Source organism: Gadus chalcogrammus, chromosome 22 (genome assembly GCF_026213295.1).
Source record: "Gadus chalcogrammus isolate NIFS_2021 chromosome 22, NIFS_Gcha_1.0, whole genome shotgun sequence".
Taxonomy (NCBI): Eukaryota; Metazoa; Chordata; class Actinopteri; order Gadiformes; family Gadidae; genus Gadus; species Gadus chalcogrammus.
In genome coordinates this window covers 5,033,193-5,059,401 of record NC_079433.1, presented here as the reverse complement: position 1 = coordinate 5,059,401, position 26,209 = coordinate 5,033,193, and the positions used below count along the sequence as shown (strand labels likewise).

The window sequence follows — 26,209 nt, the reverse complement described above, 5'->3', positions numbered from 1 at the left end:
CTTCATGAAGCCGCTGACAGCCGAAAGGTCACAGAGCTCTGTATTAATATCCTGCAGCCAAGGTGCAGGTAGACACCCGAGAACCCCTCCTTCCTCATCATCTCACCTCATCTCTGGTCTTCGGCTGAGCTCGAGACATGTAGGACCCATTAACCACTCTATTCTGTGATGCTGCGGGCTGCAGAAGCCTGCCTGAAGCACGATGCATGCTGGGTAATGGGAGTGGGTGTGTCCACAGTGGAATGTCCTTGACATTTGCTACATGCAGAATCCCCCCCCCCCCCCCAGACGTGACATAACAGGCTTAGGAGCGGAGAGGTTGTGTGTCCACGTACTCACTTTTATGTATATATACTTAACAACATGCAAGGCAGGAATGTGTGCTGGGCTAGGGGTGTTTAGACTACAAAGCTGAAAGGTATTGGGTTCAATCCCCATTGTCCAACATCCTACTTGCAGGCAGCCTTCAACAAGATCCCATGACACCCCAACCTCTGCCTCAAGGACCTGTATCGGACTTCACTGTAAGGCGCTTGAGGGTGAAAGCGTCGCCGTCATGCCTGAATACTAAACCAGCATCCTCAACCGCACCCGTGTGTCATTATCCCCCGACATCTGGTCCAATCAGAGAGCTGCTCAACTCGCGGCCATAGCAACCGAAGTGCAACTGTATAAATAGTAATTTCTCGCCTTTTAATTATATTCGACTTCCCCTTTTCCCCTGGTAGTCTGCGGGCCGGGTCTCTGAGTCACTGGGGATTCCACCCTGGAATGGGCGTCGGCTCTTGGGACGGTACTTCTTCCTCGTTTTTCTCGTTCCTCTTGCTGAGATCCGAGCACTGCCTCCCATGTCATATCAAACTATTTTTCCGAAACGTTTTAATGCTTCCACCATTGCAATCCTGGCACCTTTTGTCTCAAGTGCCCCTCGTGATCTCATTGGCTCTAACTGTTTCCTTTTGCTAGGCGTACCCGTTACGCTGAGTCGTGTATATACTGTATCGTGTAACTTGGTGATTGACAGATCCCTCCCAACCTTCCTATAGGCGGCCAGGGGCCTTATTCACCCAGCAGCCATCTTGGTTCCAATTTGGGTCTAAACACTAGCAGGGTGATGGAACTGGGTGCTTGTGAAGAATGAAGTTGGCTGGCGGGTTGATAAGGCCCCTTATTGAGCTCCAACTGACGCCTCGAGACATCAGTTGGGATAACCTTTTGAACACAGTGCGATTGCGATGCACCGACTTATCAGGGTTCATGCGGCACATTGAAAGTGTTGACAGACCACTAGACCATGACAGATCCATTGCCGGGCTTATCAACTCCATGAAATCAAAGCAAGGTGGAACTTGTTGCAGCTAGGCATACCTGACAGTGAAGGTCTTCTCGCTCGCCCTGTATCTTTTTTTTTTTTTTTTCATCCTATATCTTTACGAGTACCCTGAAGGGACGACCCACTTGTCAGCCCCCTCACTTTCTTTTTGTTTGAAAAATCGTTTAAAAAATATAGATTATGCGTTGGCACAGGTTAGGATTTGGCGGAATAGTTTCCTCTTCTTTCTTCGTAAGCAAAAATACAAAAAACAACGAACAGAGGCGTCGTGTTTTGATAAATAAGATCTACGCCATAAGATTGGTTGGTTATGGGGAGAGTGAGCTTGGCTTTAACCATTGTTTCCCCTCTCTCTCTCTCTCTCTCTCTCTCCCTCTCTCTCTCTCTCTCTCCCTCCCTCTCTCTCTGTTCTGCAGATGAACGGGACCGGGTTCAGAAGAAGACCTTCACAAAATGGGTCAACAAACACTTGATGAAGGTAAGGACACAAATGTATTCATAATGTTTTCATGCATGACATTATTGAGTCAAAGGTAAACGTCTCCTACAGCCTTCAATTACGACTAATTATCAACTGTCTTTCCGTGAAAATAAGGAAATAAACCTCGACATGCCATTCCCATATTCTCGTTTTGCAGCTCTAGTGTAAGGAATGTTTAACAGACACGCCTTCATGTAACTGTTAGCCAGGTGACTCACAGGATAACTCTTTATTGATTTCATACCCTTGGGCCTAGACTATGAAAAATAACCAATATATGTACGACACATAAATAAATGCAAACAGGGAGCCCAGGAAGAGCGCGTACCGTATAGGCTTAGTCCTGATCGCAGCAACCCGGGTTCGATTCCTGCCCGGGGTCATTTGCTGCATGTCCTTTCCTCTGTCTCCCATACCTTCCTCTCTATCTCACTCTATAATAAAAAAAATAAAGCACAAAAATGCAACAAAAATAAATAAATATACAAACGCACGCCTTTCTACATGCATGCCGTCAAACGGTGTCCTGTCCACCCTTTGTGGAAAAGATCAACAAGCATAGCGTCCATGTTTACCGTTGACGTGCACGAGATGTGAGTCTCACACACCTGGCCTGGCCTGGCTTGGGTTAGCATCTCCAAAAACACACACACACACACACACACACACACACACACACACACACACACACACACACACACACACAGACACACACACACACACACACACACACACACACACACACACACACACACACACACACACACAGACACACAGACACACAGACACACACACACACAGACACACACACACAGACACACACACACACACACACACACACACACAGACACACAGACACACAGACACACAGACACACACACACACACACACACACACACACACACACACACACACATCCGCCTAGTCTGGACTAGATTGGGAGCCGTTCATGGGGCTTAGTATTCACATCTGGACCCAGCCCCCCCCACCCCCCCCAGCCCCCCTGCCCCCCCCACCCCCCAGCTCCAGGTTGGGCTCCGGGGCCTCTGGGTTCTGATAGAGAGAACAGGAGGATTCAGTGTTCACAAACTCAGCCTGGGGGGCGGCTTGTGATAGTTACTTTGTGTAATTTGTAGTTTTCGGCTCAAATGGAACACTTCCTGGTTCCCATGATTCATTGGAAAGGTTTGGGTAGTAGATGAAGTTAGATGAACACATTTGAGTGACATTCAGGTTATATTTGTGTGTTGTGTTAGGGGTGGTTATATTTAGTTTTTGTTTTAAAGATGGTTAGGTATTAGATTAGAGTTGGTTAAGTTTAGCTACTTCGGTTAGGTTGGAGATGGTTAGTATTAGTAAGTTTACTTAGGTTCTGTCATATTAAATACCCGAATCAGAAATAATTTACGCGCCCTGAGGGGAAATGGGTTAACAAAGTACACAACCTAACCTAGCTTTTAATATCAGTTGCCCTATCGAGGGCTGGTAAATGAAGTAGAAAGCCATATTTCTTGGCAGTGACTCAACAAAAACACCGACCCCTAAAGGATATCTCGTGGTCTTTGAAGGTGTGATGTGAGTGACAGGTCATACCGTGCTGCGGTGAACACCGTTAGCCTGCGGCGGTTAGCGCACACGGAGGCCAAGTTCTTCAGCACACCACTGAAGTCTGTCGGCCCAGAGAGGAATTCCCGGGCCGACACACAGGGGAGTCGCTGTGGACGTCCTTTTCAGCCGGTAGACCGGGGCTTTGTCCTCGCTTGTTATTCTGTTTCATTGTCCGGAAATCCTACCCCCCTGTGCGTCCGTGGCAGACTGGCACCGCTCAGAGTTCTGGCTCGCCCTCAAAAGGCTGTTTGGGTTCAGCGTCGGAACGAGGTCCTGCCGTGCTGCTGTAGCGTCTGGTCGGCGGGCACAAGCCGCTCCCGCAGTCGGCCATTTAAAAAAAAAAAACACCCCCTTTAGCTTTGATGTTCTTCGAACAACCCTCGTAAAAGAGACTCACAAAAATGGTCAAAAATTGTTGTGCTTTTCTTTATTTTATTATCTACTTTGTTCTTGTCTTTCTATAATCAATCCCCGATGTTGGGTTTCCAAGATCCAAGATCAATATCAGATAGCGTGAGGCTGAACATTTTGAAACAGCAGTCCATATTTGTAAATCATTTTAGAAAATGTTTTACAATTTAATGCATTTAAAAAATTGTAAGGATTCTAATACAGCCACTTGACTATTGAGTCATGTACATAGCTTACGAATCAAACATATGGTAATAAATATAGTGCACATTGGTGAGGTTTATTGGCTTCACCAATATCTGGTCAAACTTCTTCTTTATGCATCCATCAAACCGGAGTGTCTGTTGCCTGGTTCCTATTTCGCCCCGTGTACCTCATCCTCTGGCAACAACCAAAAAGAATGTTCTGTCTCCACTCACCCTCCTCTCATTATTCTCTCCACCTTTCATCCTCCTCTCTCTCTACCCTGTATCTCCCGCTATCCTCTCCACATTCATCTTCCTCACTATCTCTCTCTCTCTCAACCTTTCATCCTCCTCTCTCTCTCAATCTTCCATCCTCCTCTCTCTCTGTCTACATGCTTCATCTTCCTCTCTGTCTCCGCCATTCGTCTATCTCTCTCTCTCTATCCTTCATCTTCTTCTCTCTCACTCTCTCTTTCTCTCCATCCTTCATCCTCCCCTCTTTCTCTCCACCCTTCATCTCCCTCTCTCTCTCTATCCTCCATCTTCCCCTCTCTCACTCTCTCTCTCCAAACCTCATCTCTCTCTCTCTCTCTCTCTCTCTCTCTCTCTCTCTCTCTCTCTCTCTCTCTCTCTCTCTCTCTCTCTCTCTCTCTCTCTCTCTCTCTCTCTCTCTCTCTCCTCTCTTTCACTCCTCATCTCTCTCTCTCTCTCTCTCTCTCTCTCTCTCTCTCTCTCTCTCTCTCTCTCTCTCTCTCTCTCTCTCTCTCTCTCTCCACACCTCATCTCTCTCTCTCTCTCTCTCTCTCTCTCTCTCTCTCTCTCTCTCTCTCTCTCTCTCTCTCTCTCTCCACACCACATCTCTCTCTCCCACCAGCACTGGAAAGTGGAGGTAGGTGCTTCGGTCAAGCACGCCAGTTCTTCTGAGTGCTGAGTGTACCCCCCCTAACCCCCCCACACACAAACACCCCATCCCTTCTCTGCATGAACCCCCCCCCCCCCCCCCCGACTTGTCCCCTCGTGTTTGACCCCTGACCCCTCTAACCTCCTTGATCATAGAAGCCTGTGTTTTTTGTCCTTTTTTTCTGATGTGTTGTGTTCCAGGACAGTTGGTGGTTCGGTAATGATCGTGAATTACTGACCGATATGAATGTGAAATATGTTAAATAACTTCAGTGCTGTGTAGTAATGGGCCGCACTTGAACGATTACGACTCTATTTGTAACCCCAACCCAAGTGGCCGTGATCAGTGTTAACTTAAAGTGAATCAAAGTTTCAGTCAAATAACCCCACTTAAGTTATCTATCTGCATTACCATTATTACAAAAAATATGCATAAAATACTACTATGTTAATACCAATTTCAGGGAACCTTAATGACATCAATATTTGTGTAGAAGATGATCTTCTTTTCATAGTTTCAAGTGAAGAACTGGTTTATTATATACACAGCACATGTCAATTCTACCTGTGTAAGTTTTGAGTTTTGTTGCTTTGTTTGGTGCTTCCTGGCCTCGATAGTTGATAATAACACATCTCCCAGACAGACCCCTCTGACAGTAGTCTAACACCGCCTCATGTGTTTGGTTAGGCATTTTCCCCTGTCTTACTCTGTTTCTTTTTGTTGGATGAACCAGTGTTTTTAGAAAAGACGGTTTCTGGGCTTTGTGTAAAGTTTTGTGTGATAGTCTAAAGTATGGAACGTTCAGAATGGACAAAGTGAACAACGATTTCAGTATTCTTGCCCCATAACATCTATATATTGTGTATTCTTCACCTTTTTATTTGTATCCGTATAATGTTTACAAGCAGAAATAAATATATAAAAAACATCATGTGTATTTACATGAACTAAAACAATTTTGACAAGTGAAAGTCATATACCTGCAATCTATCCTATAGCTCCTTTTGCCTTGTACAAATGTACAACTAATTTGTCGCCGCCCATATGCTCTGCAATTGTTTGAAGTTGGCATGGGAACAGAAAATCAGTTGGGGTTTGGAAAAAGAGCGGGAAAAAGTTTAACCGATGGCTCCCCTTCTGTCCTCAGGCCCAGAGGCACATCACGGACCTCTACGAAGACCTCCGCGATGGACACAACCTCATCTCCCTGCTGGAGGTGCTCTCTGGGGAGACCCTGGTGAGATCACCCTGACCTGTGACCTGTGACCCTTTACCTGCTAGGGGGCGTGGCCTGGTTCGACCTGCTTCAACCCAACCGCCACCCTCGGCTCCCTTTGTTTCTATCGTCCTCCTCTCTCCTCTTCCTCTTCTCTCCTCTCCCGACTCCTCTCCCCTCACCCAACTGACGTCATTTGCACATTTTTTGTGAACATGCCATTTGTTCATTATCTTTCTTTGTCATTGTGACTTTTCTAATACGCTTCAACTGCTGTAACCTGTTGACTTCCTGTGTAACATAGCGCAAACCTGTTGGCTTTTCCTGTTAAAACTGCCTTGCATGCCTCAGATCAGATTTTTGCAGCGCACAAATTCTAGATTTTCCTTTCTCGATACCCCTTTAACTTTACTTTGAGCTCACCTTGTGGTTGACAACCTCCGTAGCCCCTAAAAATACTAATTTCCATTAATTAATTTTCTGTTTCCTAAGATTATAATTACTTAGATTCCCCGTTGTTCTTTTCTATCTAACCCCTGTTTGCTGACCTTTGAACTCTCCCCCCCCCCCCCTCCCTCCCCCCTCTGCCTCTCTTTTCTTGCGATGCCCTTGCCTCGGTAGCCGCGGCAACGCGACCTTGCGAGGAACGTGCGGTTGGTGAGTGGCGCCCGGACTGGCCGCCTCTTCGGGCGTGGCATGTGTCACCCCCCGCCAGGTGGCTGCCAGATAGTGCATGATGTCACTTCCTCCTCCCCCCCCCCCCACCGCCCCCCTCTCTCTCTCTCTGTGCCATCCTTCACCTGCCTCCCTTTCTCCATTCGACTGATGCGCCTTCGACCGCGGAACGGTCTCCTATTGGTCGGTTAGAGGTCACATGGTCTGGTGTCCCTCGGTAGTTAGTCCTGTGTTGGTTGTGTACAGGTCATTTGATTTTAGCTGTTGTTATATAAACGTTTAATATGAACTCATTTTACAGTTAAAATTAAAATAAAAGAGGCATAATCTTTTAGGATCAACTTTTCAACTTAGCACATCTGGGATCGGCATCTCTATGAGACAATAATATTGCAGCTCATACTATTGCAAGGCATCGGATTGCTTATAGATTCTGGCAGCATTTGCATGGATTGATTATGTTTGAGTATAGGTTGGACTGTGTATCTTAAATACTGTCGTATAGGTCATAGTGATTCTCTGGCTGTCGTACGTAAATCAGACGCATCGTGAGACGCAAACAGCTTGGCTTCAGGGGTCTGCTCAAACGTGGGGTTAAATAGTCAAGTTGTTCTTAAATCATGACCTAATCCTCCCAAGAGTTCTGCAATTTCGGCCCCCCGAGGGCATAACGCATAGCTCACTTTCATCAACCGCTACAGAAAAACTCAGAGTAGCTGACTCGGTTGACAGTTGACGGAGGAAAAAGTCCCAGAATCCTTTTGTTTTATTTTTTCGTTTTGTTTCTTCGACTCATTGTCATGCTTCCCCTCCCCTCCAGACCTGGTCGACTGGACCTCAGAGTCCCGACTGCCGGAATGAACTTCTGCTCCGATCTCGCACACTAAAACACCAAATCGCAGAACCACGATAGAACTCAAAGTCACCTCCGTCTCGTGTCTGTTTGGTTTTGTTTGACATATATATATATATCCCTGAGACATAACTGTGGAGACGTTCACGTTATTATGTGTTATGAGTCCAGAACCGTTATAGTGCGTGAACACACAAGAGGCTCTCCCGCTCTCTGCGACCCCGCCCCTCAGCCACGAGGCCCGGCTCACTCTGCTGACGGTTCTCATGCGTGTGAACGACGCTGTCGCCCATGGCAACTAACGGCCGCCATCTTGTCTTCCCCAGCCCCGGGAGAAGGGCCGCATGCGCTTCCACAAGCTGCAGAACGTACAGATCGCCCTGGACTTCCTCAAACACAGACAGGTGAGAACCTCAGCCCTATGCCTTATGTAACATGGAGCTCCCTTTACTAAAGCTTCCCACTTTGTTACGTATTTAGTACAATTCTAAAGTTGGGGTTTAGTTCATTCATGCTCATATTGATATCTTCTCAATTCATAGAGGATATAGGCTTATTTTGAGGTCGTATTGATTTACACAACATAAACTATAAAACAAATACATTAAATTAAAACTTTAATTGATCGATTACTCAATTTAAATCCCAAAGGTCAAGCTGGTCAACATCAGGAACGATGACATCGCCGATGGGAACCCCAAGCTGACCCTGGGTCTGATATGGACCATCATCCTTCACTTCCAGGTAAACTACAAAGCACAACTATAGAACTGAAAAAGCCTTCAGGCAGCCTTTTTCCCAAATTATCGCTCAACTTTATCTTGCTAAACAAAGGCCTTGATTGAATTGAATGAATTATCTTTAAGACTGCAATTCAATTTTCAAACATATTTGGCGTAATCACTATAAACAGTGTTTAATGTTACATACTCCTTGCTATCTTAGCGTGGAAAGTCTTCTAATCAGCCTCCATTAAGGCTGTTGACACAGTGGTCAGCGTGACAGACCACCATGATCCATTTGAAACTTCCTCAACATTTGGCAACGCTTAACGTCTTTGTACACATACTATGCTACGTTGGGAAGACTAAACTAAAGTTCAAAGCCACTGGAGATTAAACTGAGAAACAAACTCACTGTACTATTTCAGAGTAAATATTCCTACTATTAAAAAACGGTTGCACAATTGAGCAACTGGTGTGGAATATGATTAGTCAGTTTGTCAGTTAGCTAAGCTACTTTGTTTGTTTATTAGTTTGGTATCCCGATTTTCCAGTGGGAGTTTACTTATGACATTGCGGTTATCAAGAAGAATGTCGGGTGGCAGGGAGGCTGTGTGAAGTGGAGCCGGGGTGGCTTTCCACGCTGACTCACGCTTTCCCAGGAGAACGTCCAGAGTAGACGCTAACTCCATTAAAACCACCGGCGGCCATTTTAGAGGCTCGAGAACGAACTGCTGGACGTTGCTCACAGACTGGCACACGGTAGTAATTCAGAACAATGGCTGATATCCCCCGGGCCCCCGGTCGTGTTTTATAGCATTATCTCATTAGAGAGTTCTGGTGGGGGCTGACCCACCGCTCGGAGCCAGAGCAGGGAGGGTCTGGCCTCCAACAGTGGACCGGAACCGTTGGGGCGGAGGCCCGGTTTCCACCAATGGCCTCGACTGAGTTAGTCATACAGACCACAGCACTGGGTTTCCTATGCACGTGTGTGTGCGTGTGTGTATGTGTGGGAGAGTGTGTATGCGCATTTGGGCTTTCCCCCCCCCCCTCCACCCTTCCCCATATAGAAAGCCTGGATGTGAAATGATGAGTTGACCGGTGACTCACTAGCGTGTTGCCAAAACAAAACTCCCACCACCCCGACCCCCCCCCCCCCCCCCCCCCCCCCCCCCCATCGCCTACGCTGGTTATAAAGGCAGACGTTTCCCTTCAGAACGTGGAACAGCTCATTGAAACATGTGCTGTTTATATATGTACACACTCTCAGCTACACACACTGACTGAAGTCATTATCTTAATTGAAGCTATAAGGCAGATTTTCATCGCTCACAGATTACTGTGGAAATAAGAAAAAAAAACACAACATACTGTTTTACTTGTTTTGTATCCTGTGATTGGCTAAATTCAAACTGTGTATTCTGGGAAAAGGATCGTAAAAGTAAAGGGTTAGGGAAAAACGAAATCCCATGTAATATAAACCATTTGTGTCCACATAATTCAGACATCAAACACTGGAATATACACCGTAGTTGTGGTAGTAAATCGGGCTTATAAGGTGGATTTTCTGCTAAATTCCTAATGTACCCCCCCCCTCCACACTCACACACAACCATTACGCATTCACTCTCCCAGTCAGAACAGAAATGAGCCTTACCTCAAGCGACCTCCATATAGCTCGACCCTCCCCCTTTTCTAGTCCTCCAATCGTTAACCTTTTCAACGTCCCTATTTAATCTGAAACATTTAGCCCCAGTGCAGTATTTGCGGTGGAATTTAACAGCCATACAACTGTTACTGGCGGTTGGTGGGTTTGAGGTTATGGAATGTGAGTCATCTGGCCGGAATCAACACAAACCCTGTCTTAGACGCAACCGAGCGAAAACCTACATTAGGATCCACTTTGCTTCAAACTCTCAGACAAAATCTATATACTCAAATTACCAGAGCGACTGGATGGTCGGAAAACTTGACTGTGACTCTGCCGTCTTTAATTTGGGACAGGAATGTCAAATCCTTTTCCTTGAGGTCCATTTTCCGGTACCTCATTTCTACAGTAGAGCTGCGTTACCATGATGATGATTATGATTCAGGCAGTGTGATCATTGATCCAAACAAGGAATGGTAGCCCCTAGCAACCATCTAGCAAAAGATTTGTCTATGTCTCGCTATAAAAAAAAGCCTCCTCATTTTCAAGATTTCGTAAATTTGTAGACTAGAAAAAAAAATATTTTTTTCAAAAACATAGTTCAATTTAAACTTGAAATGCATTGTTATATCTTAGGCCTTCTCATTTATATTTCAAGGTTACATAAAAATATAAATATTTTGATAATTACCATATCATGAAAGTTTGATTACTATGATGGCGCCCCCAGTGGTGTAACAGCAGTAGTAGTAGTAGTAGCAGTAGTAGTAGTAGTAGCTGCGGTATTGCATTTATTATATGTGTAATATTGTAGTAGTAATGATTATTGCAGTGCTAATGACTTTATAGTGCTAATGAATTATATTACCGTAGTACTAATGACTTACATAACTTAATGACTTATATTACTGTGGTGCTAAGCACTTATATTACTGTAGTCCTAATGACTTATATAACTGTGGTCCTAATGACTTATATAACTGTAGTCCTAATGACATATTACTGTAGTGCTAATAACTTAGTTGTAGTACTAATGACTTATATTACTGTAGTCCTAATGACTTATATTACTGTAGTACTAATGACTTATATTACTGTAGTCCTAATGACTTATATTACTGTAGTACTAATAACTTATATTAATGTAGTCCTAATTACTTATATTACTGTAGCACTAATAACTTATATTAATGTAGTCCTAATTACTTATATTACTGTAGTCCTAATGACTTGTATACCTGTAGTACTAATGACTTATGATATTATTGTAGTATTAATGAGGGTTTCTGGTGGTGCAGTAGCAGAATCAGTAGCTGTGGTACTACTATATTGCTGTAGCACTCACCTTGGTTCCCGGTGGTGTGTGCAGATCTCGGACATCCAGGTGAACGGCCAGTCGGACAACATGACGGCCAAGGAGAAGCTGCTGCTGTGGTCCCAGAGGATGGTGGAGGGCTACCAGGGCCTGCGCTGCGACAACTTCACCACCTGCTGGAGGGACGGCAAGCTCTTCAACGCCGTCATCCACAAGCACAGGTGAGGCGCAACACACACCGTCGTACTCCCACAAACACACACACACACACCGTCGTCCTCACACACACACACACAGTCGTACTCACACACACACACACTGTCGTACTAACACACACACCGTTGTACTCACACACACACACCGTCTTACTCACACATAGGTGGGGTCCAGTACACACTGTGGTACTCACACACTCCATGGTACTCGCACACAGGTGGGATCCAGTACACACTGTGGTACTCACACACTCCATGATACTCACACACAGGTGAGGTGAAATACACACCGTCGTACTCGCACACACCGTCTTACTCACACAGAGGTGAGCTTAATAAACATACACAAACAAAAGTGAGAATCAAATAAGCTAACCCCTATCAAACACACACACACACACACACACACACACACACACACACACACACACACACACACACACACACACACACACACACACACACACACACACACACACACACACACACACACACACACACACACACACACAGGTGTCCTATAATGAACACCACCATGCGCAAACACAGGTGAGCTATAACAAACACCACCGACCATACACACAAACAGAGGTGAGCTAGACAATACCATCACACACACACACACACACACACACACACACACACACACACACACACACAAACACACAGCCACACTCACAAGGTGAGGTAGTTGGAATTAAATTTCAACGGTATTCTACACATACACATTTCAGTTAAAATCAACAAAATCACGCAAAAACACATACGTGAGTAAAACATGATTTATGATTTAACTTTTATGGTATCGCATGCAAGGGCTTCTCTAGCTCTGATGAGCGGCTATTGATTTAATACCGAGAGCAGCGTTTTAGCCTGTTTAGTGTGTAAGAATCACGCACTGACACAGGTAATCCTCAATCTAACTAAAATACCTAAGGAGACCGATACACGATGGCGTGCAGACTATCAGTCTAGAAGAGTCCACCTTTCAGCTGACATCTCTGATACCTAGGGCTACAGTGTTTTCTATAAGTTATCGCTCGGTTACGTGATCTGAGCTTGCCTGAACACGGGCCCTCCCAGGACCCGAGGACATTCGCTTCGGAGGCCCCTCAGAGACCACTGATGGCGGGCCCATTAAAGAACTCTGTGAGGTTGGAATGTAAACTACATGACCGTGGCTGGGTTCCACGGAGGCCCCGACCTATAGGCCAGAGGGCCCGGAGGTTGAAGGTGAACGGGCCCCGCCGGAGGGAAGAAGAGAGGGGCGGGCGTGGGGCTCAGGAGGTAGAGCGGGTTGGCTGGTAACCGGAAGGTTGCTAGTTCAATCCCCGGCTCCCTCCTAGCTGAACGTGGAGGTGTCCCTGAGCAAGACACCTCACCCTGACTGCTCTCGGCGAGCTGGCTGTCGCCATGCATTGTTGACACCGGTGTGTGAATGTGTGTGTGAAATGTTAGGCAATATTGTAAAGTGCCTCGAGTGGCCACTGGTTAAAGAAGCGCTCTATAAATGCAGTCCATCAGAGATGACTGAGGAGAGAGAGTGTTCTGGACGAGGGGAGTCCTGGTGAGAGGGCGAAGTGATGGGAGAGCAGGAGAGATAAGACCAGTTCCAGTAGCACAGAACTTGTTGCATCTCGAAGAAGATCAGAACAAAAAGCGTGAGACTGCATGTACAGTAGATGGCTCGAGGGGGGAATACAGACCCCACCCTGGAGCCATTACAGACTACCGTTCTGGTTAATCCCCCTAACCCTTCCCCTTAACTCCTCTAATGCCGTGTTACGCTTAGAAAAACATCAGGGGGGGGCTTAGAAGTCAAAGGTTACCGAACACCTGGTTCGAGCATTCTGGCACTAAAGACCACCGCCCTAGAGGGTTCCCTTTATGAGTCACACACTGTTGTTCCTCTTCCTCTTCATTCGGTCCGCATTGAAACCCAAGACAAAACAAAGCGTATCCTGCAGGATCGCTCTCATTGGACCCGCGGTGCCGTCCCCTCAGTGTGTGGGAGAACAAGAGAGAGAGAGAGAGAGAGAAAGGAGCGTGTGTGTTTGGGCGTGGAACACTTTATTTTTTTTTCAAGATGTGTTGGCCTCAAGGTCTGCATAGAAGCTTGGCAGGTCACAGCAGAACTGAGACCTCGCTCCGAGATTTATTTTTCTTCCCTCTTTTTCGCTCTCGCTCTCTCTCTCTCTGGTGCGCGTCGGTGGGTGGAAGAGCGAGAGGCATGTCATGAAATAAGAGCTGGAGCAGTTTAATAGTCGCAGACCAGTGTGTGGATGACTGAGGCAGGGAGAGGAGAGGAGAGGAGAAGGGCTGCTGGAGGGGATTGTGAGACACGTTCAGGAGACGGAAGGACTTAACCAATGGAGCTAACTTAAACCCTAAGTGGGGGTTGAATGGAGTGCGTTTAGCGTCTGGGTGTGCGCTGTTTGGTTTTTTTTTCCTCCTCGTTATTGAGGAACTCTTGGATCTTTGCTCTGCTTCGGGAACTCCACCATGCCACGTTTTCCAAGACGAATTTCCTGCGCTTAAGAAAGAGGAGACAAAGCCAGCGACGGTTTCAGATTTGGCGGTCGGAACCTCCGCTCCTCTCTGCCGAAGCCCTCGGGAGTCGGAGTGACCCTTTTCTCGTCGGCCAATCATGAAGAAGCTCAAGAGGAAGTTCCACTCGCAGCGGCGGCTGAACAGCGCCTCCAGCAGCGTGGCGGGGGGGTCCATCAGCGACCTGAGCGACCGGGTGGTGATGCAATGTGATGAGATCCCCTTCTCCGTCACCAACACCACCTCCACCTCCACCTCCACGGCCATGGACGCCCTGGACTCCGGCCGCGGCTCCAACTACAACTCCTTCTACCACAGCAGCCTCCACCGGTCCTCCGGTGGTGGTGGTGGTGGTGGTGGTGGTGTTGGAGGTGGAGGTGGTGGTGCTGGGGTCCGGGCTAGCCGGAGCTCCAGCCAGAGCACGGTGCACGAGTCGGGGCTGGAGGCTGAGCGGCTGTCGTACAGGCAGGCCGGCTGTGTGGATCAGGAGGCCCTCCAGGGCCACAAAGCGTTCTATGTGGGGAGGCTTGTTGAAATGTAGGGACCCTCAATTCTTCCTGTTTGTTTTCTTGTCTGTTGTTGTTGTTGTTGTTGTTCTTTTTGGCTTTTTTGGGGAATCCTTGTGGGCATGCCTGTTTTTGGGCTGGGTTTCAGGGTTAGGGTAAACCCTTACCTGACCCTCTTGTAGACAATCCTCTCTTTTGTGTATGCGTAAGGAAAATGCACCTTTGAAGTTTGTTATTGTTGTCGATGATAGCATTAGCATGAGATGCCTTATTATGGAACTCCATCGGTCTAGCTAGCACCTATCAGCAATGAGTTACCGGTCGTTTGAATGAGATGCCCCGGTGCCTGTATCTGCAGGTTATTGCAATTACAACCTCGGCAGCCGTGTGCATACCACAGGTTATTTTAATATTCAGCACTCAGGAGAGGAGAGACCGCTGCATGCTAACGTTGCACTGCGCTGCTAAAACAAGGCATCTGGAAGCATGACCCCGCCCACTTCTGGCACCGGGGGTCGAAAGGAATAACTTCCACTTCATGACATAATCGGTGGGAGGCGGCAGTCTGGGTCTGGGAGGGTGGATCCAAAGTTCTGTATTTAACCTCGAGATTGTTAAACTCAAGGTGAAGAATGCTTTCACTGCATTCTGTGGCGATGGATAATCACTGTCCAGTTTGGACTCTCGTAAACATAACAAGAAGCACATGGTGTTTACGCTAAATGGATTAAAGAAAGTATATCAAATGATGTTCTACGTTTTAATTAGATTTGTTTGTTTTGATCCCATGTGGGAAACTCTGGAAATTAATAATGTAATTTAATCTAATAAACTATCAAATTCAGAAGCAACTCATTACACTTCCAAAAACATCATACATGCTTTCAGAAACTCCACAACTTCACTGTACAGACCCCTGCCTGTTCCTCAGCTCTGTCTCTCCACTAACCATGGGTCTCTGTGTGCTGGTGTGTCTGCAGGCCGACGCTGATTGACATGAACAAGGTGTACCGCCAGTCCAACCAGGAGAACCTCGAACAGGCCTTCACCGTGGCCGAGCGAGACCTGGGGGTCACCAGGCTGCTGGACCCAGAGGGTGAGCCACATCGTCATCATCATCATCATCTTCATCATTCGTCCACCCAATATAATCCTAATGATTTAAGTCTTTAAGGGGTGCTTTTATCTGAGGTGGCTTACATTTAATTTAACTTGTGGATAGATATCATTAAGGAGCAGTGAGGGGTAATCTCGTTCAAGGATGCTACACGTAGGATCAAGGATGCTAAAGGTACACTGCAGACATTGGGATGGGAACCCAGTATCTTCTGGCTAGGAAATGCCCTAGCTGTTACATTATCCGCTATCGTCCAATATAGGGGCAGGATAGAGGAGTGGCTAGGCCTTTGACTCCCAACAGAGGGTTCTTGAGTTGATTCCCTGCATCCTACATGCATTAATAAACAATATGTCTCACCCTACCTGCTCCTTGCTATTATGTTTGTGGATTCACTTGAAGTGACTTTGGGTTAGAAGTGCCAAAAAAAGTCTCAGAACCATTGTGTAAATGTCGTGGGCGTTGTCGGTTACCAGATGTGGACGTGCCACACCCCGATGAGAAGTCCATCCTCACGTATGTCTCGTCCATCTACGACGTCATGCCCAGAGTTCCCAACGTCCAGGAGGGCATCAAGGCCAACGTGAGTACTGGTCCAGTCCGTGGAAGGAACAACGACATGGAACTATCCTGTCGTTTGTTATAGATGCCGGGTATTTTCCAAAAGATAAAATCATGCTTCTTACGGAAACAAGCACTTTGCCAAGTCCATCCGTCCATATTTGAACTTAGTTTATGTTAGCCTAACCTATTTTAGCGTACCTCTAGCCTAGCCTAGCCTAGCCTAGCCTAGCCTAGCCTAGCCTAGCCTAGCCTAGCCTAGCCTGTTCATCCATACACCTCCCCCCTCACGTGGTCCGCTGTGTTGCAGGAGCTAGAGCTGCGCTGGCAGGAGTACTACGAGCTGGTGACCGTGCTGCTTCAGTGGATCAGACACCACATCCTGGTGTTCGAGGAGCGCAAGTTCCCCGCCAGCTACGAGGAGATTGAGGTAGGGAGTCAGAGGGACACTTCCACAAATCTGTTGGGTGTAGATGTCGATTTTAATATCTGCTCCTAGGGCATGGTAGTCAAGTAGTTGTAGATGTTGATTTCAGTGTCTGCCACTAGGGCAGGGTAGTCGAGTCATTCAAGGGGTTTGAAAGGTTGTCTACCTAAAGGCATTTTAGACCCAGAAGTCTAGTCCACCACCTGCTCCTTGGGGACATGATAGGTTTAAAGTCACTGTAAGACGCTCTGGAAGTAACACTGTAAGCTTCTGCTCGATAGTGGGATAGTCGTATCATTTCCTTTTAGTTGAATGCCTGTGTTTTGACTGGATGGCGGTGGGGAAAGTATTGACGGTACACATCTGTGTTGACCTCCAGGTTCTTTGGAGGCAGTTCCTGAAGTTCAAGGAGACTGAGCTGCCCGCCAAGGAGGCGGACAAGAACCGCTCCAAACACGTCTTCAACTCCTTTGAGGTCAGACTCTCCCTCCCACACTTTGATTGTATTTTTCCCTCCCTCTTCTGTTTTTAGCAGCCCATCCCCAAAGGTTTTTAGGGTGACATTCCTAAAATAGTAAGTGTTTTTGCAGCTTCTTGCAAGCACGCACACTTCTGGATAATGTGTTGCCTTCAGTAACCCATCATCGTATCTCGGTCACTCATCATCATAAAGGGCTGCAGACTTGACGCCTGCAGCCTAAACTATAGTCATCCTTTCGCAATATTCCTCTATCCTCTATCTGTCATAATGACATGTATCTAAATTCACTGTACTTTAAGGCCATGACATAAAACTACTAAATAGTATTTGTTTCATGCTTATCGACGCGATGGCTCCTAACCCACGTCACCCCACCCCACACGGGTTATGTTAACAAATCTCGTATACAGTATGACGATCGACAACACCCTCCAACATGGCCGTGTTTGTCCCCCGTTTTCAGGGCGCGGTCAAGTCCGGCCACGTGAAGATCCCCCCGGGGTACCACCCCTTCGACGTGGAGAAGGAGTGGGGACGCCTGCACGTGGCCATCCTGGAACGCGAGCGACTGCTGCGCACCGAGTTTGAGAGGTAGGGGTTCGGTTTTGGGGGAGGGCCAATGTTATCGCGAAAAAACGTTTTCGGTTGCCACGGCGATCCCTGCAAGGTCTTAAATAGACGCGCTTGTGCAACGGGCAGAAGAATCTCGAGGGAACCGCAATAAAATAAAAAAAAAGGGGAATCATGAAAAAAGCCGGCAGGCTTTGTGTGTGTGTGACCATGGCGATGATGACTCATATCCCATCGTACGTCTCACTTACCCAACAAAAAAAAACATTTATACTGGGCTGGCTTTGTGAGAGTGGAGAGAGTTGGAAACTAAATTAACGGTTTCCCTCCAACCCCGTGATCCAATGTCTGAGACCTCGCCCCCCCACTAGACTCGCCCTGCGTCAAAGAAGCACTGAAAATAAATATCAATTGTTCATGGTCATATGAGGATTGACTCGAGGCGGGTCTTCATGCTGGCGAGGGAAGGGCACTCTAGAGAGGAGCAGGCATTCGAGATCTCTGGAGGTCTGGGGTTGGTGTTCAGCACCGTTGGCTAGTCCCTATCAACCGCCAGCCAGTTGTCTCAGAGACTAGAGCCCACCGAGTCTTCGCCATGGCGTTCATGAACACAGGTTACGCGTTGACCCTTCGCTTCCACCAGAGGGCGTGAGTGCTCCAGTTGTAGCGTTTGTTCAAATAGAGAATGTGTGTTTATTGTACAATGCAATTGGGAATCTGTGCTGGTTGTATATTTTTTTTGTTCATCTGGAAATCAATGCAATCACCACAACGTTCTGTCTTCGTTCCTCCATTTCTTTCTTTTTTGCGAGTCGTTTTTTGTAGTTCTTCTTCCTTGTGAGATGCTGACCTTTGACCCTTTGCTCTCTCGCCCTGCAGGCTGGAGCGTCTCCAGAGGGTTGTCAGCAAGGTCCAGATGGAGTCTGGGGTGTGTGAGGAGCAGCTCAACCAGGTCGAAAGCCTGCTGCAAACGGTGGGTCTAACAACTTTCACAACCACTAGTTATAGAAAATACCCTCTTAAACTAAGTGTTTAGTCTTACGGGTGTAATTGTAGCACAATGGATCATACGTTTTAAAGCTGAGACATTGACTCTAATTGCCTTTGATTAAATTCTAGTATAACAGTTGAGGAGACTTATTTTGTTGGAGTTTGGCGCCCCCTATCGAAACAATGATGCATTACCTTTGGTTGGTTCGCTGGTTCAAGACGAACAGATTTTTTTCTAGCTGTTAGTTGGCCTATTTTGTAATAAGTCTGTGAGGAGAGAAAAAGGTGTGAGAATTGTGATTGAAGATAATTAAACTTTTATTAAATTTTTCAAAGCTTTTAAAGGGATAAAACAAATCATGAAAAAATGGGTAGGAAAACCAAGACTTAACCCTAGTAGCTGATGTTAAACGGCACATTCCCCTGTGTGTGTCAGGACATGAGGATGCTGAATGCAGGGAAGCCTGCTCAGCACACCGCTGAGATGGAGGCCGACCTGGAGAAGGCAGAGGGAATGATCCGGTTCCTCTTCAATGATGTTCAGTTGCTGAAGGATGGGCGCCATCTACAGGCTGAACAGATGTACCGCAGGTCTGAACAAAACTTTCTATTAGCTTCAGTGTTTTTTTGCTCGTACCCTAGGAAGATAGTGAACGTATAATTCCTCAATAATGAATTTGCTATAAATAACAACGATGAACAGATACAACACTCAACACGAGCCAAAGATCCTCAAACCAAATCTTAACTCGGTTGATCAAAGTTTGACGCTATTAACAAAAGTTGGACCCGATCGACCACATTTGACTCCATTGACTCAAAAGCTCCACCCCCTGTATTCCCCACCCTTCCTCACCCTTCCTCACCCCCCTCCAGGGTCTACCGACTCCACGAGCGCCTGGTGAACCTCCGCAGCGAGTACAACCTGCGGCTCAAGTCGGGCGTGACCCTCACCCAGATCCCCATGACCCAGACCCAGACCCAGACCCGCCTCACCCACTCCGCCCAGGTGCTCCAGCAGGCCCCGGTGAGCGTGCGGCCCGAGCTGGACGAGGTGACCCTGCGCTACGTCCAGGACCTGCTGGGCTGGGTGGAGGAGAACCAGGTCCGGGTGGACCAGGGCGAGTGGGGCTCGGACCTGCCCACCGTGGAGTCCCAGCTGGGCAGCCACCGGGGCCTCAACCACTCGGTGGAGGAGTTCCGCTCCAAGATCGAGAGAGCCAAGGCGGACGAGGTGAAGATCAAAATAACTAAAGTCTAACTTTAACTTTTCAAAGTGATTTCGATCACTGCAACCTAGAGCCTAGAGTTAACCAAATGGATATCTTTCAGAGCCTACATTTAACCAAATAATTGTAAACAAGCCTCTAAACTTGACTTAAAACCGTGATTAAAAGGAGCAGGGTACTGCATAGGCTTCAAGTCGAAAGTTACTGGTTTCAATGTCCGCAACGTAACTGACATCCTGGCATCCTTGATCAAAGAGGCCCTAAACCCAGCCTGCTCTTTGATGACGTGTCTCTGGACTCACTGTCATTCATTTTGAACCCAGGCTAAACGACTGAACGACTAAACAGTAAAATAGAGGTCGTTGAGCAGACTTTAATGGCCTGTAAGATGGGTGCGACCATAAGTGAGAACATGAGTAAGTCTATAAAACCGCTCGACAGGTTGCAGTAGAGCAGCTTCGGATATGAGAAAGAGGTGCCAAAAAGAACGCAATGTTCTGATATTGTTCATTATTTCATGCATTCCCACATGCATACCTCCCCGCCAATCTGTCACTCTCAGGTGTCGTACAGAGCTGGTTGATTGAACTGGCTGATGGATTTGTTGTCATGTCCTCTGACGTGGTGGTGGTGGCTGTGTACCCATACAGGCCCAGGTGTCCGGCGTCAGCAAGGGGGCCTATCGCGACTACCTGGCCAAGCTGGAACTGCAGTACGGCAAGCTTCTGGTAGGTTCCACGCGACTCTATGGGACCCCTGACCCCTGACCCTTGACCCCTGACCCTTGACCCCTGTGTTGAGAACCGAGCAAACCTTTACTGAAGTCAAGGACGGATTAACATGACCACGGGCCCTGGACACAAACCAGCCATTGACCCCTACCAACACGCAAATACACGCACTAGGCCTTAAAAAAAATGTAGAACGGCAGAACATGCAGTCTGTCAGCTTAATATCATGACTTTAAAAGCACCTAATGACTTCCTTCAACGAATTTCGTTAGTTTAAAATATAAAGAATTGTAAAATGTAAATTCCATGAGGCTGTTCGGTCAGAATCTGACGGATCATCAGTAATAAGTAAAGCATGCGTAACTTTTAAAAAGGGAGCCGTCAAGGAGATTTATTTTATTTTTTACGCCTGTAGCCTATAACATCTTTCACAGGTTTGTTACATTAAATTTATTTTTAACATCGCCCAACGTAAAATTAGGACATCTTATTTTTACCATAGGCCTACAATTGTAAGAGTAAAAACGCACCAAAGTTCATAGCAAAAAAAATAATATATATATATCATGGGCCCCCCCATTGGCCAGGGCCCTGGACATGTGCCCACTTTGCCCATGCGGCAATCCGTCAATGACTGAAGTACATGTACAGCTACATACATTTTTGGGGGCTTGGGGGCTTGGGGGCTTTTCAATTCAATTCAAAAAGCTTCATGGCACGACCATTGTTGTGAACAGTATTACCGATGCATTATTGATCTTTATTTTTTACACCTGATGGAAGAATGTTTTCTTTCCCTACGAGAGTTTTCTACTTTGTTAATGCATAATAATTAAAAAATAATAATAAAAAAAATAAAAATAAAGAATTATATATATCTTTTTTTTATATACCCTGGTAGTCAAGGCCAGGCCCTATTGTTGTTAAGGCGGCCGCCTTAACAACACTGTGCTGGGGGAAACACTGGAGGATGTGATCTCTGTGGGTGTGGACGTGACGTGTGACCACTTGACCTGCGACCTTTGACCTGTTACCTGTGACCGTGTGACCTGTGACAATGTGACCGTGTGGTTCCCCCAACCAGAACTCGTCCAAGTCCCGCCTGCGGAACCTGGACCAGCTGCACGCCTTCGTGCTGGCCGCCACCAAGGAGCTGATGTGGCTCAACGAGAAGGAGGAGGAGGAGGTGACCTACGACTGGAGCGAACGCAACACCAACATGACCGCCAAGAAGGACAACTACTCGGTAAATTGGGTCCCCTATATCATCTAATATGGAATTCATAGAGACTGTAAACTATTTTTATACGATATTTGAATTATGGATGTGTAAACCGATGGCATCGATCTATTGATAAATCCTCAGAGATTACATAATTTGGAGTAATATCCGTATTACAATTTTTTTCTTTTCCAATTTTGCAGCTCAAATTTGATACCATTGTGATTGTCTGTTGGCATAATGGAAATTTAGATGCCGCTTATTCAATATGCGTTATGGAGCATGGATTCCTGAAACTTGTGGTTGTGTGTTGCCGCAGGGTTTGATGCGAGAGCTGGAGTCCAGGGAGAAGAAGATGAACCTGGTCCAGGCTTCTGGGGACAAGCTGCTGAGGGACGGGCACCCGGCCAAGAAGACTGTGGAGGTAGGCCCTGCCAGAGGAGAGAGGAGGGGACTGTGGTTGGGCTTAAGGAGAAAAGAGTTGAATAGACCACAGCATTTAACAAGAGCATTTAAAGTTCATAGAATTATATATATATATATTTTTTATAATTATGCTAGACTTTACTAGGTTGATTTGTATGAATACCCTGGTTAATTTAAAGCAAAAGTCAACTGGTTTTACATGTGGCTCAACCATCTCTTTCTGCTCCTCCTCCTCCTCCTCCTCCTCCTCCTCCTCCTCCTATTTTTCCACCACTCTCCTCCTCTCTATCCTTCCCACCTTCCTCCTCCCTCTTCCACCTCCTCCTCCTCCTTCTCCTCTCTCTCCCCCACTCCCCCTCCTCTCTCTTCCTCTCCTCCTGCCCCCTCTCCTCCACCTTATCACTTCCTCCTCTCCTCCTCCTCCCCCCCTCTATCTTCCTCTCCCCTCTCCCCCTCTCCGTCCTTCCCACCTCCCTCCTCCTCCTCCTCCTCCTCCCCCTCCCTCCCCTCTCCCCCTCCCCGTCCTTCCCACCTCCCTCCTCCTCCTCCTCCTCCCCCTCCTCTCTCCCCCAGGCCTTCACGGCGGCCCTGCAGACTCAGTGGAGCTGGATCCTGCAGCTGTGCTGCTGCCTGGAGACCCACCTGAAGGAGAACGGCGCCTACTTCCAGGTTTGTCCTTTACCTTCCAAACTCCCTCCCTGCTCTGCCTTCTTCACCGTACGAATCAACATGTCAACCCCTTCATTCCTTCACTCACTTTGACTCGCCCACTCCCCCCTCTCTCTCTCTCTCTCTCTCCCAGTTCTTCGCTGACGTCAAGGAGGCGGAGGAGAGGATGAAGAAGATCCAGGAGACGATGAAGAGGAAGTACACGTGCGACCGCACCATCACCGTCACACGCCTGGAGGACCTGCTGCAGGACGCAGTGGTAGGGCCTGTTCACACACTACTGTACACTCTATTGTACTGTAAACTCTACTGTACGCTCTACTGTAAGGACTCTACTGTACACTAAACTCTACTGTACACTCTACTGTAAGGGCTCTACTATACACTCTATTGTAGGGACTCTACTGTACACTCTATTGTACTGTAAACTCTGCTTTACACTCTACTGTAAGGACTCTACTGTAGAGACCATACTGTACACTCTCCTGTACACTCTATTGTACTGTAAACTCTACTGTAGAGACTATACTGTACACTCTACTGTACACTCTACTGTACTGTAAACTCCTGTACACTCTATTGTACTGTAAACTCTACTGTAGAGATCTATCATCTATTGTAAACCATACTGTACACTCTACTATACACCCAACTGTATAGACTCTGCTGTAGAGGCTCCGTACACTCTAATGTGCATTCTGTGTCACTGACCTGCCATCATTCTCTTACATCCCACTGGTAAGATGTCGGTTACATAGTTAGTGTGTAAACCTGTCAATCACCTGTGTTCATCACCTTGTTCATCTTCATCTTACGTCACATCGATAAATCATTCATCTGTCATCGACCTTACCCTTTCGTCATTAACTTTAAGCCATTTGGCTGTCAGGTCTTGTTTAAACCAGTGCCCTCATTGTAATTAGCTCCCAGAAGGCTAAAGTGACCCTTCTCATTGCAAAATTCAGTTTAAAATTACCCTTAGGCATGCAACCACTTAGCTGCTGAGGTCGGAAGCCAATCGCGCATCTGGCCAACATTGATCTGAAGGCGTAACAAAGTCCTGCCGCCCGCCCAGCCTGGGGTTTGTCAGCCTCTAACCACCGCCCTGGTGCGTCCTGTCTTGTCCCCGGCAGGACGAGCGGGAGCAGCTGAAGGAGTTCGGGACCCACCTGGAGGGCCTGAACCGCCGCGCCAAGAACGTGGTTCAGCTGCTGCCCCGCAACCCGGCCACGCCCCTGAAGGGCAAGCTGCCCGTCCAGGCCGTGTGCGACTTCAAGCAGCTGGAGGTGAGGCCAACGCGCACAGACTGACTGACGGACACACGGACAGGCTGGTGTCGCCCCGAGCAGACGGCGAGGCAGGACACTGAGAGTTTGAGCCGTGTCGTGTTGTGTTATGTACCCCTACCGATGTAGGAAGGAGAGATCGGCCGACAAGCCGGCATTGACGTTTAGATTGAGAGCATTTGGCAGACGCTTATAGCCAAAGCGGCTTACAATAAGTACATCAGTCAAAAAAGAAAGATTTGTCAGAAGAGAAACAACAATGTATCACTGCTCGTACAGTAAGGATGTTTATAGAACCAGGTGCGGAGCACCAACAATCACTAGGCTAACCCATTCCACGTATAAAACAAAGATACTAAGACTACTATTTTTAAGTCCCAGGACTTGCAAGATACAGCAAGCCTACCCAGTGGACTGAACTCATTGCTGGTCTCAGAGCTGTCATGTGTCGTACCATGTGTGTGTGTGTGGGGGGGGGGGGGGGGGGGGGGGGGGGGGGGGGGCAGTCCCGCTTTATAATATCACCAGAGGGTTAGATCGTGACATGGCTTGTAGCGCCTGATCAACAACCCAACTGGCGGTAAAATACGGGCACTCAGAAGACGGGGCTGCAACCAAAGTCGCTATAGGGACGATGGGGAGGGATGTTTGTAGTCGGGTTGGGTTGGGCTCGACTCCCAACTGAAAGGTACTCGTTTCAAACCCAGATAACACGCAGTCCCACCACGAGCTGGAGGTGCAGACTCTTACCTGTTGGGGATGTAGAAGTGAGCATGACTCTATGGATATGCTGTCGCCCTCCTCCCACTTTGAGTTCAAGAACGGTCAGCCAGGGTTTCATTTCATTGAAGCCTCATGTATTTCGAGAGGGCTGGGATCAAATTCCAAAGCTGGAATCTTGAGTTGATAATCGGGTTATTGTTCTTTGGAATCCTCTCTTTAACTTCCTGTCACAAATCACGACTGTTGTGGCAGCCCTGACGCGCCCAAGCAACCTTACTATCTTTGGAAGTCCGCCATATCTGGGGGAGACCGGAATGTTCCTCCACTAAAGCTTTCACTTTGCCTTAATGTCACAAACTCAAGAACATTATAGACTGCATGCTAGCTGCCCTCGATTTCTATAGTTTATATAGTTAGGTATAGTAATGGATCTGTACACTGTGCTAAGATCAATATCATGCATGTGTTACCTGCTAGAATAGTGAACGGCCAGGCAAGGCTTTTTATAGTATTCCGTGACTAAATCTGGCAAACCACTATTTCCTTGTCTTTCTTGTTTGTGATTAACAGAGTTGGCACAATAACTGGGAGGATGGCAGGCATGTTTTTCCACAGAAACCCAACCCCTGACCACAATAACAATGTCTGACCCTGCGATAATTGCCTTAAACATTCCTCCTCATTTTCAGTGTGTAACTTCTCCACCGGAGCACAAGACCTGTTCTTACGTCGCTGACCTCTGTTGTTGTTGTTGTTGTTGTTGTCCCTTGCCCTCCCAGATCACGGTCCACCGGGGCGATGAGTGCGCCCTGCTGGACAACTCCCAGCCCCACAAGTGGAGGGTTCTCAACGAGAAGGGAAGCGAGGCGGTGGTCCCCTCCATCTGCTTCCTGGTCCCACCGACCAATAAGGAGGCTGTGCACAGTGTTGCCGGGTAAGGCTGGGGAAACTCCAACTGCCATGAAAACACCAACATTCCGTACCGTCGCCAGATTCTGATACCGTGTAATTAGGCATATTGTTTATTAAAATGATCTTATTTTCCAAGTATCTTTCTTAGGACAGATATCTACTTTAGACTGCACTGTTCATACTACTGTAGACTATATTGTGCACTCTACTATACTCTCTCTTAATATACACTTTATTAACACTCTTATG

The 26,209-nt window shown here is 47.2% G+C and overlaps 1 protein-coding gene across 15 annotated transcripts in view; it reads left to right on the top strand.

Annotated features, from left to right (window-relative positions):
* The window catches only part of pleca (plectin a), a 90,465-nt gene that overhangs the window by 44,628 nt on the left and 19,628 nt on the right, over positions 1 to 26,209 (top strand). For 8 of the 15 annotated variants that reach the window (XM_056582339.1, XM_056582341.1, XM_056582336.1 and 5 more), the window contains 20 exons: positions 1,750 to 1,811; positions 6,067 to 6,156; positions 7,990 to 8,067; positions 8,315 to 8,407; positions 11,403 to 11,569; positions 15,597 to 15,712; positions 16,210 to 16,316; positions 16,605 to 16,724; positions 17,101 to 17,196; positions 17,666 to 17,793; positions 18,652 to 18,745; positions 19,199 to 19,353; positions 19,639 to 19,996; positions 20,642 to 20,719; positions 21,807 to 21,968; positions 22,264 to 22,368; positions 22,944 to 23,039; positions 23,173 to 23,298; positions 24,173 to 24,325; positions 25,828 to 25,982. In XM_056582339.1, the coding sequence (XP_056438314.1) occupies positions 1,750 to 1,811; positions 6,067 to 6,156; positions 7,990 to 8,067; positions 8,315 to 8,407; positions 11,403 to 11,569; positions 15,597 to 15,712; positions 16,210 to 16,316; positions 16,605 to 16,724; positions 17,101 to 17,196; positions 17,666 to 17,793; positions 18,652 to 18,745; positions 19,199 to 19,353; positions 19,639 to 19,996; positions 20,642 to 20,719; positions 21,807 to 21,968; positions 22,264 to 22,368; positions 22,944 to 23,039; positions 23,173 to 23,298; positions 24,173 to 24,325; positions 25,828 to 25,982 (2,539 nt within the window). Of the gene's footprint in view, positions 1 to 1,749; positions 1,812 to 4,892; positions 4,908 to 6,066; positions 6,157 to 7,989; positions 8,068 to 8,314; positions 8,408 to 11,402; positions 11,570 to 13,692; positions 14,648 to 15,596; positions 15,713 to 16,209; positions 16,317 to 16,604; positions 16,725 to 17,100; positions 17,197 to 17,665; positions 17,794 to 18,651; positions 18,746 to 19,198; positions 19,354 to 19,638; positions 19,997 to 20,641; positions 20,720 to 21,806; positions 21,969 to 22,263; positions 22,369 to 22,943; positions 23,040 to 23,172; positions 23,299 to 24,172; positions 24,326 to 25,827; positions 25,983 to 26,209 lie in introns of those variants that run through there. The other 7 variants (XM_056582337.1, XM_056582340.1, XM_056582334.1 and 4 more) reach the window with 2 other exon arrangements.